Here is a 21,872-nt window from a genome sequence, read left to right on the forward strand (position 1 = left end):
TATGGTAACAGCGACTTGAACTTTGGCCTTTGACCTCCACAATCAAATGGGTTCATCTTAGAGTCCAAGTAAACATTCATGCCAAATTTGAAGCACATTCCTTGAGTTCCTGAAACATTGCGTTTACAACATTGGCACAATTAAAAGTTTAAGTTTGCACTGTGCAAGTCCAGAATGCAGCAGCTTGATCTGCACAAATTAAATAGAATGAAGCTTGGAAAAGTGCCGACTCAACACCGTAAGTACAGCCCATAATTTCTATCAAAAAGTTCTACCAAGGATATTTTTTTCCAAACCTTTGATAGAATAAAGTTTTCTTATTATTTTTGAATGAAATATGTTATGGAGAAAAACTTGTTATTGTAGCCTATACAAACCAAAGTAAGCTCGCATTTATTTTAATTATAATGAAGAAGAAAATTAAGTCTCCCAGAAAAGATAGGGTTTAAGCTAAAGGACTTTAGTCTGGGCCAGAGAATGTCTAATAAGGGTAGACGGGCTCTGTCTGGGCCAAGACAGAGAAAGAGATCATGAGCTCTTTCCGCCGGAAATAGCGAAGAGGTAATGTACTTCCTGGTTTGTGTTTTGTCAAATGACAGCTGTGGATGTGTTTAGCATTGGCAAACAAGAGCGTTAATCACTTTCGCTTTACTGAAAATTCATTTTGTGACAGGTTCATTAAAGGATGTTTGACGGTTATCATTCGTTTTACCTCTGCAAGTAACTTCCATACGGTATGTACCACAGTGGCTTTTTAACAACATGGTAGTAACAAGCTAGTATGTTATGCTAACCAGATTCCATGCGATAGTCATCACTGACTTGATTCAGTCTTTTACGTACACATTCCTTTCCACATTTTCGTGTGTTATCAAGGTGTCATTGAAAATCTCCCATAGTACCGAGTGTCACTAGCTTTTTCAATACTAGAGAGTAGCTCGTTAATAATAGCTGAACTACAAATTTGTCAGTTAAGGTTTTCTGGGCTAACAACATGGATCTCTTTGTCCAGGGCTAGCTAGCATTGTCATCACTCTAAGGTGTGCTAGCTAATATCAGTCAGATGTCGCAGCTAGCACAACAGTCTTTGGTAGAGTGGACAATTCTGTCCACACCAATGTGAATTGCGGAATGACATTTGTCACTTCGTTAGGTCTTAGCAACAGATCTGCTCTGCTTCTGTGTTGGTAAGGTTAACCTCAAGGCTTTGCTATCCTAATGCAAAGTTACATGTAAAGTTACTTTCTCTTTCGCTTCTTGGAAGGACAAGACATACATTCGTTACAAGATCGTTACATTGATTTACATTTTGGGGAAATTAATTCGCATTCAAACCACACCTATACACCATACATGATTACCCTATTTGCCAGTCTTGGTTGTAACAACAGTGTGGTAAACATCGAAGGCGATTTTAAGTTCGTAACTGACATCCCTTATTTAATGTCATTGTGTGGAATGGCATGCATTTAAAGCGACATCCACTAGTAGAAACACAGTGGGTTATTCATACAAATCATGACAAAATGACTAAACTACTGGCATAGAGGGTTTATTAGAATGAATCGCGTTAGTTAATGGTTGGGGGTCTAGGTCCAGTTCACTGTCTTATTTGGAATAGTCTGTGTAAGCAACATGTTTTTTTTTAATGACCTGAGACATGTTTTACTCACTTCAGCTTTGTCATGGAGCCCCTTGCAGTGGATGATGACATCTGCATCCTAAAGCATGAAACCTATGGGCCGGTGGAGAGCCCTGTGTCGGTATGTGCAGGGGACGAGTCTGTGGCCTCCCACTTCGCCCTCGTCACAGCCTACGAGGACATCAAGAAGCGCCTGCGGGATGCGGAGCGAGAGAATTCGCTCCTACGCAAGAGAGTCAAACAGCTGGAAGATAAGGTTAGAACGAAGTGGCGAGACATTCAGTGTGGGCCTACCACGCATGCTGATTGCCTAGTAACGGGTACGCTGGGGTCTTTTGTCGCTCCGCCTGGCATGCTTGTTTATGTGTGGAGCGCTTTGAGGTACACTCTGTTGCATGAAAAAATGCGCTTTAGAAATAAATACTTACTTACTTACTTATTTACATACTCTGTGTGTTTTTGATTTAATAGTTGATTGTTCAGTTTTGTGGGGCATATTTAGCACAAGAAGTCAGATAGGTATGAAGGTATGAAACACCCTCTATGCATCTTCTACAAATACTGAGAATGCTTGTAAGTTGATTCCCAGAAGTGCTGCTAGTGCCTTGATCTCATACTTTACTGTGCAGATATTACTCCTTAGCTGGTAGTCGCTCCTTTAAAATGGTGTCATGGTTTCAGTCACAGTCCATCATTTTACCTGCACGTGGCATGTAATGTAAACATAAATCATAGGTCATGTATGTTTGCTCACTTTCCTTGATGTTGTTTCTTTTTCTCTGCTGACAGATGTTCAAGCCTGAGGCTCCCTCAACAGAAGGACCACAGTATGTGAACAAGGCGTTCAGTGCATACCGGGGGATTTACATTGAGAAGGAGGACTTGCAGATGGAGCTAAACAAATTGGTATAAACCCTGGATTTACTCTACCTATTAAATAAATGACAAACACAAGAAATTAGTCTTTAGTGTGTGTTTAGACACTTTTCTTTGCCACACATGACAACATGACACATAAATGTGTATATTCAGTAATTCAAAGGAACTGGAACTGCTAAGACAGCCGGATTTATTTATATCTGTGTGTGTGTGTGTGTGTGTTGTCTCATTTTGGTCCCAGCCACATCTCTTTCATGTCTTACATACCATCTCTTTGTCTGCCTCGATCAGAAAAAGGAGAAGAGCGAGAGCGAGAAGCAGCTGAATGACCAGCTACAGGCCAAAGAGCTGGAGCTGCTGCAGCTGAGGTCGGAGCTGGAGACCAGCCAGGGTCAGTGGCCAGTGTCCGCCTAGGGCCCTAATTTAAATGCTCGGCAAAGTGCAAAGTCAGTCTATGAGTAAAGTTCTTGTGCATGAACTAAAACCGTTATGAGCCATGTGGCGGCTTTTAGCTGACCCAACAATGCTTGTGCTTCAGATCTTGCTAATGACATTAAAATTGCAAATAGACAGGGGTGGGAAAAGTCCAGCTTCAGAAAGTGAAAGTCCTACCACACATCTGTGCCAACCATTCACTTAAACAAGTTGATTCTAATTAGCACAACTCTTAAGCCAGGTAGAGCAGAGACTTTCTAATGAGGAGACACAGCAGTCAAAAAATCCTCTATAGAAAGGCATGGGGTTAGAGTTCGTAACGGCAATATGGCAGTTGTCTACACATATCCCGCCCCATCTGCGGCCAAGTTGACATGTGAATACATTGTGCCAATCATGTGATGTGTTGTGAATACATTGTACCAATCATGTGTCGTGATCTCATCGCTGGAGCGAGGCTGGTGTTATGAAGACTTGTGCATGCGCAATTCTGCTCGAAATAGATGCCCGATAAGTGCCCAAAATACATTGCAATATGGCCGCCGAGTGGAGGGACTTTGGGTAGAACAGCTAATTGGTGAGATCACCTGTTTTAAATGCACAGGTAGAACCAATACATGGTTTGATTTTTACTTTCTGAAGCTGGACTTTTCCACCTCTGCAAATAGATTTTGAGTAGCTTTGAAGCTAGCTTTAGTTAGACTTTGCACTTAGCTCAGCATTTAAATTTGGGCCCCCAGACTTTTAGACCTAAAACCACTCAAATCGTCACAGGATGGGGCCCATTTTTTGAAACAAAATGCTCCTTTCTTGATATGGAACTAATGTGTTTGCAATATATAGATGAATTAAGTGTGGTTTGTTGTTCTTGTACATCCCCTGCAGTAATGAAAAGCTTAAAGAATGCACCCGACTACTGGGAGGTGGATAAAGTCAACAGTGAGCTGAAGATTCACACGCTCCAGGAGGAGCTGGAGAGGACGCAGCTGGAGTGCAGGCGGCTGCAGGAGAAAAGCCAGGTGAGAAAATAGCCCCCCTTGTTTGTTTTCCTGTTTATTTGTGGGTTTTTTTTTGTTTGTTTGTTTTCTTTCTTTCAGAATGTCAAACAATGTCATATATGTGGAGCAAACTTGTAAGGCTTTAAATAAGAATAGTGGAAACTGATGTGTGCGTGCCTCTCACATAATGACATTTATGCCCTGACGTTTTAAGGCTTGCACAGTTTTTAACTCTGGGTACATTCAGACTTGGCTTCTTTTTTGAAGAGAAGTTGTGCAGACCGCTTTTTCAGTTTTAAAAAAAATCTGCCATCATTTTTATTCCAAAAGCAACCAGAGCTTTTTTTTTTTTGGTTATCCGCTTGTGATTGGCCAGCTGACAAAGAAAAAACAGCGTGACGTAGGGCATTTTACCGCTAGAAGTTGAACATTTCTCAACTTTAAAAACAGCTCTGAGCTGCAGAAAAGGATGCTTGTGGTCGCGTTTTAAAAGAAGCCGAGGACTTTTTTGAAAACACGGTGTACTCCATGGGATTATAATGTAAAACGGATGCCGGCAGTTGCGAAAAATACGCCTAGTCTGAACGTACCTTTACTTTAGTGTTTTTCAAATGTGTACACTTTGCACAGACCGTATTTGATCAGGACTGTTTTTGCCTCTCTGCCGACAGAATAGCGCTGGTAAATCGACCACTGATTGTGATCAGATTGAAGAGGGCCCATCTAACAACAGGTGAGGCATTTGCTTGACTTCACCTGTTCATGGAGTCATGTAGATGATTATGTCTGTAGTATACTATGTGGTCATACATGTGTGGTCATGTATGTGTAGTGCTGTATGTGTTTGACTGTTGTTTACCATGTAGGTAGGGTGATGAACCACAAGAGGGAGCTATGACATAAATTTTAATCAGCATGGCAGATTTTTCTGTATTTTCTTCCTTTAGGATTATGAGCAGTTTGAAGTAATTTATTGGCATAAGATTACTATGTACATTTCCACATTTGCATGTTGCCTAAATTATGTCACTGTTTTGGTCAGAGTAAGCATCCTTTCTAATTTATGCAGGCATCTGTTGTGAAAGTTGGAGAAGAAGGGGAAGGAGGGAGGAAAGTGGGGAATCCATCAAAGTTAGTTAGTTTAGTACGCAATGCAGTTAGCAATATCAATCACACCACGAATGGCTTCCAAACACAGCACATTTAATTCATAATATTGTTAATGCGTGTAGTCTCACATATATTTTTTTCTCACCCAGGACGCCATAAGGTAGAACCGCCACTGATTTGTTTAGTACAGTTTGATGGGAATAATGTCTTGTAAATAATGATCTTGTAATTGATGTTCTATAAATAAACCCCCAAAAAATAGTCAGTTATTTAAGTTGTTAATTGTTTCCCAGTGAACCAGTTTGTGTCTTTCAATATGAGTCTTTGTTTAGTGATAGTCTAGTGATTAGCTAGAATTAAAGGTCTGCCTCCCGTGCTTGCAGTAACCACTTTTTCTCCACTGGATGGCACTGCAAATCCTTTTGTCTGCTCTAGGAAGCTCCAATAATGATTTGGCATTTGCGCTGTGTATCTTTCCATTAGACTACATTTGCACAACTACAGGTGTTTGTCACTAACCGTTAAGACCATGATTTACTGAATCTGTCTTTATTCTCCCTACAGAGAGTCGTGTGTTATGAAGTCATATGCAGACCTGTGCAGTGAGATGTCCCACCTGCATTCGGTTTTAAAATCACAGTCTGAACTGCTGAAGACACTCCAAGAAAAACCTATTCTGCAAGCAAACAAAAGAGGTTTCTATCACACTATCATCACGTTGGATGTTTAGAGCGCAAAACCAGCCTTTTTGTTGTCATTGTTGTTGTTTAGTTTTATTTTATAGGAAATGATTTGTTAAAGTTTTAATAAGCTGCATTGTCTTAATTTTTGTGTCTGACACTTTGGTTTGGCAACACTTCCCATGTACACACTTTTGAATTAGCAGTGTGAACCCGAGTCAGAAAAAAGGAAGTCCCTTTTCTTCTCTTTGCTTGTATTGTGACCAAGTGGTTTGAATTCAACCCAGCCACAGTTACTCTCACTTCTCACACTTTAACTTAATCGTGCCTAAATTGACTCCTGTGTTTAAATTTATATCCAAAATAACTACCAGCTCTGAAAAACAAGTACTATACAAAACTGCTCTGATATCTCAGTTTCCCATTTTTCACTGCAGCCACTGGGCCATGCAGTATTAATATCTGGTCTATATCATAAAAAAATACAATACAAAAAAATCTGATTCCTTCTCTATCTCCCGTCTATTATGTAGGTCCTGCTGATACCATTCAATCTGTTTGTTAGTACGCCTGTAATGACATCAGTGGATAGGCAAGAGGTGTAAATTAGAACTAGCAGGGGGAAAAAAACACATTGGCTTCATATTTATTCCAGCAAATTTGTGAGTGGGTTCCTATGCCTCTGACAGGCAGCTTGTGTGGTACAAGATGGAATGCTTGATATGTATTTATTCTGAGATATAGAATATCCCTTCTCCTCTGGGAGTTGGACTTCATAATCTTCTGCACGCCCACCTCACCCCCACCCCACCCCTGCCCCCCTCTTCTAAAATGAGACTGATGTGCTCAGAGAAGAGGAAGATGGATGAATGCAATTGGGGGGTGGATGAAGTTACTCGGCAGAGGACAAAGAGAGACAGCAATGTGTTGAGAATGCTAATTTCTGTGTGTATATGTATGAATTGATGGTTTCTTACGTCTAGCTTAGTAATAGTAGAAAATGCTGCGAAGGTAAAGGTAACCGTACAGAGATCCTTTCTGGAGGCCAGGTTATTTAAGTGTCGCTGTCATTCTGCAGAATCCACGGACTACAGACAGTTTTAGTTATTTTGTTGAGAATAGGTTCCCCCAGTTAAACGTCTCAATGAGCTGTGAGTTCCTGTGGGTCGTGTTGGAGGAGCAGTGGGGGACTCGTGAAGGAAAGCTTGAGGTGTGACTCTGATCCAGGGATCTCTCTCTCACACACACACACACACATACTCACTCTCTCTCGCTGTGTCTCTCTCACACTCAACTCTCCACCACTTCCCATCAGAAAGAGCCAATTAGTTCCATAAGCCTTTGGGACTTTCTCCATCTGTTTTTGTGCCACATTCTTAGCTGCATCTAGGCTTCTACCCTGTCCTCTTTTATTCATCGCTACAGCAGCATCCAACATTGAAATGGACTATCTTTCCATTTCAGTTTGTATGTATGCACATAGACAATCTGATGTTAAGTTGATTTGTCATGCCAATCACACAAACAACATCAGTGATTTTGTTTGGCCTTGAACCTGAAAGATTGGGTGACTGAATTGCAAAGTGCACAGCAACTTCTCTGATATACGCGATTAAAACTGTTGGAATATAATGTTGGGACTAACCAACAACATCAGGTCTAAGTTAAAGTGCCATTTAGTTTCACATAATAACAATATGTGTAATGTTTTTATTGCCCCAATCAGCTGCCTCCACAGTGCCCGTGCAGTGTCTGGACGATGTGGAGAAGACCCAGACGGTGAGGGTCACCGTGCCTCGCCCCCCCAGTGCCCCTCCGCTCCCTTCCAGCGCCGGTCGCCCCTGTCCCCCTGCTGGAACCCCCACCGCGGCGCCCCCTGTCCTTCTGGAGGGCCTGCGGGAGGACTGCTGGCAGAGGCCGTGCCCCATCCCCCGGCCCGCTCCACTGGGCAGCCCGGCAGTCACGCTGCCACCGCCCCAGCGCATGAGCTCCCTGGAGGACAGCTCCTGGTCCATCCCCAGCCCGCCCAGGCCCACTGATGCCCTTTTCTGGGAAGGCACCAAGCCCAAGAGTACCACTGCTGACTGGGCCAAGCCTTATTGAGAGGCCATGGCCCCTGTGGCCAACCACCCACCAACATGCCCCCCACTCCCATTTTAGAGACACCCAGCCTGCCTTAAGATCTTCACCTCTTTGAACTCCCAGAACTATTAGGGAAGACATACCTCTGCCACTCTGAACTTCAAGCCCCCCCCCACCCCACCCCACCCCAACCACACACACACACACACACACCTACACCTCTAACCATCCCAAACTGTCTCACCCTGTTTTTTGGTCTCCCACTCTGGGGCAAAAAGTGACGGCTTTGTAGAACTTGAAAATGACAAGACATCTCACACACCAAAGGGCAGCAAGTTTGAGAGGACTGTGGATTTTTCAGTGCTGACAGTGAGGACATAGAGGTGAATGTGTGCGTCAGTGTGTATATCTGTGCGTGTGTGTTTAAGAGAGAGTATGGATGCGTTTTTACACTACTGTTCAAGTGTTTGGGGTCCCTTACAAATTCCCCTTCCACTCCGTGGCTCTTGCATAGTATGGAGCTGTACTTTGTGTCTCTGGAGCCAGTTTCCTCCGATCACAGGACAGTCAAACACTGACCACATGGTGTGGCATAGCATTGCAAACATGTGACGGCCTTCTTTCTTTAAGATTCCTTTTATCCCGTAGAAATGTACTACTTTACTGCCACCAATGCACCTTAGATTAGCCTGTCCATAACACTTTTTTTTTGTTCTTTTTTTCAGAGGAAAACTAGCCATTTCCTACCAATATAGTCATTTACAACATTAACAATGTTTACATTGTATTTTTGATTGATGGAGTGTTATTTAAATTGCCAAAAAAAGCTTTTCCCCTAAAAACAAGGACATTTCTGAGAGACCCCAAACTTTTGAATAGTAGTGTTTGTGTGCACACCTTCACGTGCGCACCACTGTGTGTAAATACTGTATGTATGTATGTGTGTGTGTGTAAAATATTTGTTTCCATACATTGTAATGATGGCTACTTCTTAATAACCATTTATGTGTGGACTCAAAGGGAAAAGCTCTCCTATCTGCTGTTAAAAAAAAGAAATGTAGGAATCTCTGAACTCTTGCCAATTAATAGGCTACATACGTATACCTACTTCTGGTCATCTTGAGCAGATACTAGAAAAGACACAGGCATATCTAAAACTATATCTGAAACCCCAGAATGGTTTTAATGGTTTACTTTCCTTAAGGACATCAATTAGAGATGACTCCAGGCTACTGACTAACAGCAGCTCCAACATGAACCTGTCTGTGAGTTCAGTTAGCGAGTGTCTTTAATGTCCACAACCATTATGGAGCTCAAATGTTAAAGATGAAGATGAATGTTTCCTGAAGGGAGATATTTATGAAAGTCTCAACAAACGCAGTTAGTCTTGATCATGAATATCGTCATCTTTGAATTGTTCATGAAAGTGTTGTAGGTCCAGCCCTGAGCAAACTCATCTGAACCAGATGATTTAAGTAATGTTTTAGAAAATACAAGCTGACCACTTTTGAAAAGCTGTGGAGACAAAAATGCTTTTTCCTGGCAAAGTTTCCGATCTTCTACGCTGACAAAATATCACTGGATATTTGGGAAAGAAAGATGGAAATCAAGTGGTTTCTCCCTATAATAATGTACATTTTAATTTATTTGTATTCTTTTGTGAAGAAATGCACAAACTGTTGTTTTTATCAGCAACAATATCAATAGTGAATATGTGAATTGATTCAAGACAATTGTTTAAAGAACCCTGCTGTGTGACTGCATTTAAGCTAGTTTACAACGTGAGGGATGGGTTGTAAAAGGGACAGAGCAGTGTAATGACTGACCACTGTAGAAAGTGTGATGTGCCTACAGTGGCCCGTAACAAAGATAGTACTTATATATGTGAAGGTCTGTGGTGTGTTATTGAAGGTATGGTATTGATTTGTCTGTTCCTTTTCTTTTTGTTTCTTTATCTGACTTTCTTTGCTGCTCTGAAATCACCATTTGAAATGCACAAATGAACATATTGTATGTTCAGTGTAGTGTAAAGGATACAATTATTTACTCACAAATGACATGTGATGCATGTTAGGCCTCATTACATACAAACTACAATTGATTTGCCATCACATAAATGGTGACCATGGTGTATAAAAAAAATCTCTAAATTGAAGCTAGGAATTTGTTGGCTCTGTACAGCCCATAATTTATAAACTCCTCTGCAGCCTCATTGTCTGTCAACTTGTCTATTAAACCATCTTTTCAAATTGTCATGGCATGGCAGTTAGACTTACAATTTGTCCCTAAAACCATTGCTTTACCGAGGCTGAGTAGCAGGGTATGTGGGCTTATTTTGGAGACAGTTGGCTGCCCATACAGACACTGAAATCATGCATCGCCACCAAAGTTATTATCATTCCGGCAAGCAAATTCACCTCTTGTGATTGGAGTTCTCTCTTCTAGTCAGAAATGTATGAAGCACTGGCTGCAGTTGAAAATATTACCATTTATATTCAGTTCAAGATGAAGTCAAAGGAGGACCTTTTTTTGTTTGTTTTTTTACAGTAACAGCAGTAACGTATACAATATTCTTGCAAAAGATTTGCAAACCAAAATGCAATGTACAGTAGATAAGGATTATTATATTTTAGGATTACCACTCCGGAGACTTTGTAAATATGATTTAAATTAAATTAAATAAATGAATGAATGTCAGCATGTTTTTTGCAGTCCTTTCACAACATGAAACTAATGCCTTTTTTATAGATGAATATAATTTGTTTATATATTATCTAACCCTTAATATTGCATCGTTGAGTAGAACATAGAACATATTACATTAAAAGTGCAGTCACCGATTGCACAGAAAGTCATGTATTTGTTTATATTTAGATTTATAAGCAGACGTTTTTGTCCAAAATAACGTACACTATATTCTAACCAAGGACCAAACAAAATACACCAGAGAGGTAGCTTACCCCTCCCTTCAGTATTCCTAAAGAAACTCCACACAGGATTCCGTTTCTGTTTAAGGGACAGGCTGCGCCTACTTTGTTTGTTTCCAGTTTTCAGAGCCTGGGCTGCCTACTGAGACCGTTTTTTTTTTTTTTTTTTTTTTACAGTGTACTCACAGAATGGCCAGCTAGTAGATTATGAGAAGATGATTGCTGAATGTGACAAAATATGTTATGGGCTTGAAATCGCATACGATCACTGACTGAACCTTTAACACAAACATTTACATTTATTTACTGTAAGGCAAATGTCAGGTGCGTGGGGAAAATTTAAACTGAAAATTCATCTGTGAGTTGAAAGGAAATGCCTCAGACGACCCCCAGTCAATACAGCATCTCTTAGCACATGTCTGAAAGCTGCCAGCTGTTTGTTTGTTTTCTTTTGTTGTGGTAGGGTGATGATCAAAAACGGCCCATCTCTCACGTTTACTCACAAACAATACAATGAGAGCCCACAGGTCAGGTGTGGCTTATCTGAAATGTGAAAGTGTTTGCCACTAAATGCAAACATTAGAAAGTCAATAGCAAGTCAACTGCTTTGCAATGAAATGGCTGGATAGGTTATGATTGATTTTTTGCACTATAATAGTTTTGCGTAAAGGTACAGAACAGAGACATGACCACAAATGATTAAATATGGATATTTACTAGTCACAGGCAGATTATTTTTAAAATAACCACAAATGACTCATACTCTGATTATTTACAATCCAAAATTTTAGTTATGAGATTGCTCTCCCTATACAGACCAACAATATGCTTCAAGAGTTTTCGACTTAAACCATGGTCTTACTCTTACTCCTGAAACATCTCATGTTTCCCGTGATCACACTACCATCGGTGAACCACACAGATTTCAAATGCCTCCTTGGTACTCCCAACATTGTCTGGCAGTTTGTGAATCATTTCTTTCTGAGGACAGTTATGTTATAACAATGCTACAAAGACTCCCTTTGGTGAAAACATCAATATCAGTCATCTGATTTGAAGGGGGTCTCTATGAATTTTGATTATGTCAAGTCAGTCTGCTTTGCATTTTGAAACAAATATGATTATGACGTCTATGGCTATCCAGCAGAAAAGATTGCCTTCGGCACATGTAACCAAGCCAGTGGTCAATACAATACAAGCAAAATCACATCAAAGTCCCTCAAAGCAAACAGGAATACACTCCACTTCATGTCTGAGTACAAAACAGTGAGCAATAGGCATTCCTGGATATATTAGCCTTCTCATCATCTTTGTCCCTTAGACAGGACAGCTGAAATCTACATGCTGGTTGGGAGCTTCTGTATCCTGTTCTTGGCTGGAATGCCTGTTCTCTGAAATTCAAGCTTCTCTCTGATGTATTCTTGCTTACACTCTTCAAAGAAGGCAGGGTCTTTGTAACTGTTGGCAAAACAAAACAAAAAAACAGTAAAAAAATAGTAATTATAACAACAACATTAAAAATATACAGGTAAAAAGGCAGTTGAAAAACCTTAACAAAACCAATACATTGCTTTTGTAAAAACATTTATGGGCCCCAATTCAGATAGTGGGCAGAGTGGCAATTCTAACAGGGAGGCTACACCGTAATTTAAGCATTCCATTTGTGCAGCGTCTGCTGCAACAATTAGTGTCCACTATAACTAATGGAACTGGCAACACCAGACGTGAAAGTACCGCATACATCCGAAAATTAGACAAGTCTTCTAAAACAATTTTTATGCTCCACAAATGGAGCGCTTTAGTTGCAGACCCGGTGTAAGGTCTAATGAAAGCTAATTTAATAGCAAGGCTAAATCTATTTGTTAATTTAATATTATGAGCAAGATCTTAAGCACAAACATCAGTGGGTCAGACCAATGCTCCACACACACACGACAAAATAGCTTTAATTCATACACATAATAGATGTAGCAGAGCTAGGGATGCACGATATATCGGCGGTCGATATATTATTGGCCGATAAGTGAAAAAATGAAAATATTATTATCGGTCCGATAACAGAATTCTGGCCGATAATTTGCTACCGATATTTTTAAAGTCCTAATTTAGGCCTACGTAAGGTCCGTCTGGCTACACTGAGCTACTTGAGCTTGGTTGGCTATACTTTTTCCTCAATATAGTCAGCGGTGTGAATGTATTTCACCACTCTAACAAAATCTGTGGATATGCGTTCATTTGGGAATCTGTGCATCTCAAAATCCTCTCGTGAATGATCTGCCATTTAACCTTACCAGAGCGGAGCTCAGCCCTATCTAGGGTCGTCTTGTGCTGATGTGTTTGCACTTTACCGCGCTGGTCGGGGAAACAAATAAACAAACTTGTTATGGGACGAGTACATAAGTAGGCCTAGTTCTAAGTTGTGTTTTAGTATTATATTTGCATTACTTTAGCTTGGGTTTTGTATTATTACCTAGAAATATGCTAACCATTCCTGCTTCAGTTCCAGACAGGTCATCATAATAAGTTATTAAAACCTTCGGGGCTAACCCCTTTCATTTCTGCTGCAGCAGGTTGTGCGCAACAGAGTAGACGGACATAAGATACAGTCTGAGGAGTTGCAGCTTTATTCAGTTACCCGCAGTTGAAAGTAAACCTAAGTTTCCCTCACAAACTCTGATTTGGTCGCTATACTGTAGCTTATTCCCAGCCGAGCCATTTATGAGTGTTTAGTCCTAAATGAAAACGATTTATACTCTCTAGCCACTCACTCGCAATTCACTGACGTCAGGTTCACTTAAAGGAGCCACACATACTGTAGGGTTAGGCTACTGCTATGTTGACTGCTGTACTATTGAGGACTATTATGAGTTCTGTCCATCATTTGGTGGTAGGTAAAATTACTGCAATAAAATTATGCTTATTAAATGCTTTCCCCAAATCACTTTTCACAATTTTTTTTCAAGAGTAATATTATCTGTTATCATATCGGTATCGGCCACAACAAACCAATAAATATCGGTTATCGGCCCTAAAATTCCATATCGGTGCATCTCTAAGCAGAGCCAAACTGTGTTACTGTGCTCTAACTTGGTGTTGTGTCAGTGGGAAGCAATATGGATAAGTCGCCACTCACTGCTTTGTCAGGCACTCCTTCAGGGCTGCGTTTTCCTCCCTGCATTTGAACACCATGAAGAATCCACTCTCCTTACAACACTGAGAAAAGGCTGGAATGAGAGATGGGGGTGTTATAGGGTGCCCAAAAGGTTTACTCAACAATCACTTCTTCAGGGGCAATACCACAGTCGGGTCAAGTGCCCACAGAGACCCAGGTTCGAATCCAGCCTGAGGTCATTTCCAGATCCCATGTTTGATCTTCACTATCCTGTGAATAAAGGCTAAAAAGCCCCAACAAATAACTTTAAAAATAGTTCTTCAAAGGGAGCCATTTCCCTTTTACATGAACACGTAGAGAAGGTATTCATTTTACCAGTCCTTCTTATATTTTGATTTATGAACAATACAATAGAAACAGATACAATGTTCAGTACCTCTAGTAACTATGTTTAAAAAAGTGTTGGACAAAAGAGAAACTAAGAGACAAATAGAACAACGGTCTCAACACCTGAGCTACTTCCCTTTTTATGTCAACTATTGTTAATAGGAGACATTCGGGGGCTATATGATGGGGGGCCACAAAGGAACTGAAACACTAGCCCACAAAAAGAATGCCTAATGAGGGAAGGAAGTCCTATAGCTAAACGACAGAAGTCTCAACATAACCAATAGTTTGGTGTGTCTTCTTTCAAAACCCTTATCTGATTGTGGCCTTCAGTGAATTAACCGCAAGAACCACCTACCATTGGCATACCACACACGTTATGCAGCGCCCTCACATATTGCTTTAGATCAGAATATGGCCTGATGGTCCTAATTGGCCACTGAAGTCTAATCTCTTGAGGCCCTGTGTTCCCCTGGCTGCTTGAAATAAAAGGGGCCCGCCAGCCGAGTTTCCTTATTGCATCTGCTTCAGGTCTTCAAAAATAGCTTCCACTGCTAAGAAGCACTTTTACAAACCTATGCTTATAAATATATGAGAAAAAGAAAAATCCTGACCCGTTGACCAGGTCATTGTAAACAGACCTCTAATCCCCACACTTGTCACATTGTTAAGAGAACTCCCCTGGGCAAAGTTAACATTGGTGTTAGAAAAAGGTGACACCAGTGAGATTTCACACAAACTTAGCTCTTTCTAGATGGAAGGTGTAGGTCGTAGTGTGAAAAAGCTGTTGAGGAGTTCCGGGGCCATACCCTATTAGCGAGCTCTCTGTTGATCATTAATTAGGACCTTGCCTCTCAAAGCTAGCGTAAACAGCATCCCATAATTACTTTTATCTGAGTGATTATGCTGATACTTTTCATCTGTATGCAGACGAGATTGAGCAAAACCAATTTCAGCAGCCAGGATCCTGAGACTAATCTAATGACAAATCTAATATCGCCCTTCCCCAGACAAGCAAATACAAGCAACGGCATGTTACACTTGACCTATCCCACTCATACATATGAACCTACATTGAAATACAAAGCTAGTCAAATGAGCAATGAGTGTGTTGTATTAAAACTATATGCTTTTCTTTCTATTCCACAAAAAAAAAAAAAAATACCATGGAAAAAAAGAACAGTAGAAAAAAAAAACACGAGGATGCACCTTCTGTGAGAGCAAAGTAATTGTACATAATGCAGTTACACATAAAAAACAAACACTATGTACTTTTTAATGAAATTACAATTCTAAATCTGATTTTGTTTGTGTGTTGCAGTAGATAAAGAGAAGACAGTTAGCCTATAACCTCAAGTCGCACAGATGCCAAGTACCATTTATATTATTTAGGCTGATCAGTTGCAGGATGTGCCCGTACACTAGAGCATAGTTATACAACTTTTCACTTTTCACCCCCCAAAACAGATATTTTACAAAAGTGAAAATAGGCATGAGTGGAAGTGAATATAATTCCTTTTTTGCTGAAGTGATCCAACGGTATATCAAACACTGAAATCTCTCTCATTCCGCCCTCTCTGTGGCTCTCTGATGGCTCAGCAGGCCAGCAGCTGAGGGATAGCTTGCACAACCATAGTCAATTAATTCCTACCTGATTATGCGCATGCAGCTATTCAAACTCAATCATGTCTTCGCTGGAGCAGAAACTCATGTTTCAAATGCGATTCGAAGATTAAGCAAGCCTGACGGCTCACAACAAAGACCAAGAACTAAGAGGAAGACTGACTACAGAGGAGTCAATGCCAGAATAAAAGCTACAGCAAAGCTGAAATACGCCTCACATGGGACCTTAGGGGTGAAAGGTTTACCAGCACCCGCACTTTGCCTAACAAAAAAATAACACACATTAGCTGTGGTTGAAAAGACAATTGCAGTGCATTTACAAAATGGCAGGAATGATAACAGTCCTTTATTTCTGTTTGGTTATAAGTGACATACCTCTGCATGCACACATATCCAGCACACAATACAGGGTCACAGGTAAAGTTTTGCATTTTTATGCCTAAAAAAACAACAAACAAACAAATTTGACCACACACTAGGGCCATACTTCAAAGAAACTATACTATAGGCTAGTAAAATGGCATGGGTGAAACCATTACTTCACAGAGGTAGTAGGAAATACCTCCAATAAAACAGCGATTGTGGTAACTTTTGTACCAAACGGTCTCTGCCTTTACGGAAGTCAGATTCTTGTTCCGAGTAATAGGGAACAATCAACCACTGAGCTCAGCATCTGCAGAGACAGAGGTGTGAAAACGAGGGGGCCGCTTTGCCTGATGGGTGAGGAGGGGGTGGGGTGTTTCCATCCACAAGCCCCTACCTCCACCACACTCTCCCCTGCAAAACGTGCGCTCTTGGCTGTCGTGTTCAGGTGTGGTGTCTGACGGCACGGACAAGATAAACAGCACTCAAAGATTGTGACCACAACCTTCATACCATGGCAACAGCAGAAAAATGTGCAGTGTATCTGCTACACAAAGCAGAAAACATATGGCAGGACCTCTGCAACTGCAACAATAGACAGTAGGGCTATGCAATTAATCAAAATAATAGATGAATTGAAAATTATGACAAAACATTATTGAAATAAAACTATTATTTGGCTTTATTTTGCTCTCGTTTTGTCATCTTGAGTTATGAATGCAGTTCACTCCTTTGCTTTATAGTGGTAACTGTTGTATAGTTTTTGCCTTTGTTTTTTTTTTTTGTTTTTTTTTCCAGTTGATTTATATTTAACATTTCATTTAATCTACTTCTCAAGTTAAGAAAATGGATGATGTTACCAAAATTATTTGATAATTGTGTTACATAATAACTCAATATTGAACAAAACAATTATGATTTTTGCCATAATCAAGCAGCCCAAATAGTCGCCTTGGGAACTGAAATATTACAAAAGAAAGAACGGAACCGATAAGCAGAACCGAATAATGAAATTTAAAATATCTATTAAAATATTTCTAAAATTATTTAGCAATTTGTGAACAGAATAGCCCCTTTATTATTGCAAACAAGAGCTGCAACATTTAATAAATTAACTGATTTGTTGTCAACTATAATATTAATCTCCAACCATTTTGACAAAAAAAGAGAGTATGAGTATGTCATCTTGGGCTTGGGCTTTTCATCTTGGGCTTGGGCTTTGACCACCATGTTTTGATATTTTATAGATCAACCAACAGATTAATCAAGAAAATAATGAACAGATTGACAATGAAAACAATGGTAAGGTGTAGCCCTACTTGAGACTGTACTCTTCAACTTATTCTTCCAGGTAGAAGGAAAATACCATATACTGTTTCGCTAATTAGAATGTCATTTATATTTAATAAAATTGAAGGACTGACATGCAAGACTTTTACATTATGAAACACAAGAATCACCATCTCTTTTGGAAGCTTTTGAAGATCCCCAAACTATTGATTGAATGAAGAGGATTAGGTGAAAGAATCAGTAAGAAAAGAGTCTTGACTATGACCTCTACTGTTGATGGCCGACATGGCACACGCTCATCAGAGGACCACAGTGGATGAGAGGGGAAGTAGGGCTGGATCATGGAATAAAGATAGCAAGATGCAGATCTAGTAAGTGTCCTATCGGCCAGAGTTAGGGATTTGAATTTAATTTTGGCTGCTATAGAAAGGCCAGTGAAAAGTAACTAACAGAGGAGTTACATTTGTGTTCTTTAGCCGAATAAAGACCAGACAAGCTGCTGCATTTTGAATCATCTGTAATGGTCTCGCTTTAAAAGCAAGTAGACCAGCTCACAATATACTGCAATAGTCTATTTTCATGGCCTGCTTAAGAAGTTGTGTGGCATAATGTGTTAGATAAGGCCTAATCTTCTGCACATTGTATAAGATAAACTGGCATGACATTGTGACTGTGATTACATGCTCATAGAAATTTAGTTGGTGGGGGGTTTTAGTCAATTGGGACACATTTTTTAGCTGGGGTCTGTGAAGATGAGTCAAGCTGTATGCTGATCTGCTGTGGAATAGCTGTGCTGGCTAAAGCCAGAGTCTCAGTTTTGGAGGGATTGAGCAGAAGGGGTCAATCTTTCATCTAGATTGAAATATCCCTGAGGCATGCAGAAATCTGAGCAAAATATTAAAAGGTATACTATGCAGGGTCAGGTATTTTTGGCAACTGTAGAGCTACCCCTAGAGTCACGATATATTTATATTTTACTCTGCCATTGGAACTTCTCATGGCTTGTTCCCCCTGTACACAATGAAAATGCTTTTGTTGTGAAGGTGAAGGCAAACAGGCAAAAACTCTCTCCCAAGAGCTATATTTACTGACAAGGTAATGTTTCACAATTATCACGAGATGTCTTCGGTCCCGCTATTCTTGAAGTTGAAAGGCTGGTTCTCTTGTTAGTGACTCGCTACGGCTGTGCTGTATGGCTATGCTAGGTGAACAATTCTACATTACAAGTAGAAGTACAGTTCTAGTACAAGTTTGTTTACTAGTACAAGTTTGTTTACCATCAAATTGGCTCTGTAAAGGTTAGGTCTATATTAAAGTGAAAATCTTGCATAGTGTACCTTCTTGAGTCATCAGGATGGAAAAAACAGGTAAAGTTGAGTATAATCCGCGCAACAGTAATAGACATACCATGGGAGTAAATTTTCTGACCTACAGAAGTGGTGAAAATGAAGAATAGAAGGGACCCAAGTACTGGTCCCTGAGGTGCACCTGTGATGAAGTCTTGACCTGTCCTTGCCAAGACACACTAAATAAACATCCTTGGAGGTAGGATGCAAACCAACTAAAAACTGTCCCAGAAATTCCTAGCTCAGATAATGCAGAGGAGAATGTCATGGTTCATTGTGTCAAGCTGCAGATAAGTCAAGTAAAACTTAGTAGAGGCTTTAGCTACTGCTTAGGATCTGGTAGGTTTTTCTGATAAGAAATCAGAAACTTGCCTTAACACCACTTTCTAAAGAAACTTTGCCAAGGGGAAAAGGGAGACCGGTCTATAGTTCTTCATGTTGCATCTCGCCTAACCAATCACATTGATGAGGGATTCCTAACGTTACTTCCTACTTAGCCTAACCTTTACAAACTGAGAATAAACAGCATCGATATTCAGGAAACAACATATTTACCTTGGCTGCATAAATGTACACATTATACCAATTGCATTTTTTATATTGGCAGGCGCTGCTGTTTACCACTGCCACTTTCCATCCCAGAGGGAAATGTAAGCGCGTTGAAAGGGGCCAGACCTGTTTCTCAGTGAGATGAAAATTAGCTGGATACAGGTGGATAGGACCAGGCTAGTAACCCTTGCTTGTTTGAAAGAAAAAGGAACTTCTCCAGAACTGTGTGATGAATTAATAGCATGCAGGACCGCTGTCAAAACAGTGGGGGGATTGCAGAAGAGTGGATGGAATGGGATCCAAAGAGCATGTTGTTAGACGACTTCATTGAAGAAGTATAGAAACGTATTCCACATTAAGAGAAGAGAAAGAATCCAGTTGGTAAATATGAATTTGCTCTACAGGTCAGTCTGGCAAGGAGGCAATTGACACCCATTTCCAATTTTCCAAAAACCCAGGAATCAATCACAATCTCGTATCTGGCATGGCGAGCTTCATATGATGACAGATAGAGCTGTGCGCTGATGGTGACAGAGTTAAACGGATATGGACGTGTATTTTCTTTGGAATTGAGTTAACAACTGTATTTAAAACCTTTGTTTACAAGAAAGACTTGATTGCTGCACTTTAACACACCAATTTAAGTTAAATTTCTGGTTACGCCCCTGGAAGCCTTTCCAGACACACTCTCTTAAGTTTTAATTAGAGCAATTTAAGACATACCAGCAACATTTTCTCCACAACGCTCCTTTGCCTTCTCCCTCATCATCTTGGGTATCAAAACATCTGTTTCCACATGGCGCAACACAGGCTCTTCTGAAATAAGACAATTATTGATGTTAATCAACATGATAGCAAAAGTATATTAAGGCAAATAAACTAAGCATGATGAAAAGTGAGGATGAAGTGTACATGGTTAATGAAGTTCATATTGGAAAATATTGTATTACTGTTATTGTATTTCAATACATTATTGTTCATATTGTATTTCACTCAACCACACAATCACATATGGTTTCAAATATTTAGTTGTGGTGTGCAACACTGTTGGACGAGTGTGTAACGTCCACCTTTACACATAGAAAAATGCCTCGATGCTGACCAGACTGTATACAGCTTCAAAACAACACTTCGTAAGTTCCGAACACATCTCACTCAAAAGTGATAACGAGCTGGGACTGTTATGCCAAGCGAACTATAACGTTAACGGCCTTTATAGCTTTATCAACACACATCATCATGACAAGGACGTGTTAGCAAAGCTTAATGTTACAATGACGTTATCAAGCACACCAACAGGGCATTAGATAACGTTATATTTTCTAGATAACAAGAGGAGTTATTGGTTTTCGCTGAGACACATTACATTCAAAGATCTCGTTGTAGTAAGGTGGATAGATGTTCACTTGACGTTAGCTGTTCGCTAATGATAATACTGGCTAGGTTATCTACGAGCTCACGCTATCGTTATCAACTTCCAAATTTAAGCGGACTGAGTATGCATTCACTGTAATTACTACCATACAGCTTCAGTTCGCAAAATTGCCGAGCACACGGAGCTTGTGTCGTTTTTAACACTTTTCAAAAATACCTGATTGGGACGCTTCCATTGTGAAAGTCGATTACATGAGTTTCGAAAGCATTCACGTCCTTCCCTCACACTTGACCTATCAAAATCATGGAAGACCCGCCCCAACCTACGTACTTCCGCCGACGAGCGCAAAAGCGCGAAGGGAGAAGAGCCACAATGCGCGCACCCTGTGTTAGTGCATTGTATTGTGTTAGTCCAGGTAAAATAAGGTCCGACCCAAAACTAATTGAACAGGTTTTTATTCCAATTGAATAAAAACACCATAGTAAACGTTTATTAGACTAGATTCGATTAGATGATTAGATTAAATTAGATTAGATTAGATTATATTCAACTTTATTGTTATTGTGCAGAGTACAAGTGCAAAAATGCAAAAAAGCAGAAAAGTGCAATACAAAGTATAGATAGACGGTCTAGGCAGGACAAGAAATATAGTGCAACAGTAGTATGCCGTTGGTTTACAGAAGGTGGTTTAGAGTAATATAAATTAGATATAATGCTGGTTCGGGTGTGGAGAGACCTGTAATAATAATAATAATCTTTAAAGGAACCGTATGTAAGAAATGTAATTCAATTAATCATAAAATGGCCCTGATTTGTCACTAGACATTAGGAAATCATGCTAATTTCAAATACTTATATCACTGACAACAGTAGTCCGGCCAGGATATCGTCATTTAAAAAAGTGAAGTTGCAGCCCTGAACTGCATGTTGATGTTTACATATTTGTGTTTTAGCCTGATCCGCCACCCTCCACCTATCTACTTTACATTACATTACATTACATTACATTTGGCTGACGCTTTTTAACCAAAGCGACTAACAACATGGTAAACAGTAAGTTTTTAGAACAATTCT

General features: G+C 40.1%; 2 protein-coding genes across 2 annotated transcripts; one reads left to right on the forward strand and one right to left on the reverse strand.

Annotated features, from left to right (window-relative positions):
* Positions 1–572: 572 nt before the first annotated feature.
* Positions 573–10,523, forward strand: azi2 (5-azacytidine induced 2). Its single transcript, XM_048261740.1, has 8 exons — positions 573–734; positions 1,679–1,898; positions 2,432–2,548; positions 2,813–2,912; positions 3,842–3,975; positions 4,626–4,687; positions 5,629–5,759; positions 7,471–10,523. The coding sequence occupies exons 2-8, from the start codon at positions 1,686–1,688 to the stop codon at positions 7,845–7,847; spliced, it is 1,134 nt and encodes a 377-aa protein (XP_048117697.1). The 5' UTR covers positions 573–734; positions 1,679–1,685; the 3' UTR covers positions 7,848–10,523.
* Positions 10,524–11,449: 926 nt separating this feature from the next.
* On the reverse strand, positions 11,450–21,120 carry cmc1 (C-x(9)-C motif containing 1). Its single transcript, XM_048261027.1, has 4 exons — positions 21,015–21,120; positions 20,147–20,239; positions 13,887–13,977; positions 11,450–12,211 (listed from the first exon to the last, which is right to left on the reverse strand). Exons 1-4 carry the CDS (start codon positions 21,031–21,033, stop codon positions 12,091–12,093), a joined length of 324 nt encoding a protein of 107 aa, XP_048116984.1. The 5' UTR covers positions 21,034–21,120; the 3' UTR covers positions 11,450–12,090.
* Positions 21,121–21,872: the final 752 nt, after the last annotated feature.

This window comes from Alosa alosa, chromosome 13 (genome assembly GCF_017589495.1).
Source record: "Alosa alosa isolate M-15738 ecotype Scorff River chromosome 13, AALO_Geno_1.1, whole genome shotgun sequence".
In the NCBI taxonomy this organism is placed as follows: Eukaryota; Metazoa; Chordata; class Actinopteri; order Clupeiformes; family Clupeidae; genus Alosa; species Alosa alosa.

Coding starts and splice junctions, on each gene's coding strand:
- cmc1 (XM_048261027.1), bottom strand. Junction 13,978..20,146: donor TTGTGGAGAAAATGTTGCTG/GTATGTCTTAAA, acceptor CTCTCATTCCAG/CCTTTTCTCAGTGTTGTAAG. Junction 12,212..13,886: donor AAGGAGTGCCTGACAAAGCA/GTGAGTGGCGAC, acceptor TTTTGCCAACAG/TTACAAAGACCCTGCCTTCT.
- azi2 (XM_048261740.1), top strand. CDS start 1,686: ATGGAGCCCCTTGCAGTGGATGATGACATCTGCATCCTAAAGCATGAA. Junction 2,549..2,812: donor AGATGGAGCTAAACAAATTG/GTATAAACCCTG, acceptor TGCCTCGATCAG/AAAAAGGAGAAGAGCGAGAG. Junction 3,976..4,625: donor GGCTGCAGGAGAAAAGCCAG/GTGAGAAAATAG, acceptor CTCTGCCGACAG/AATAGCGCTGGTAAATCGAC.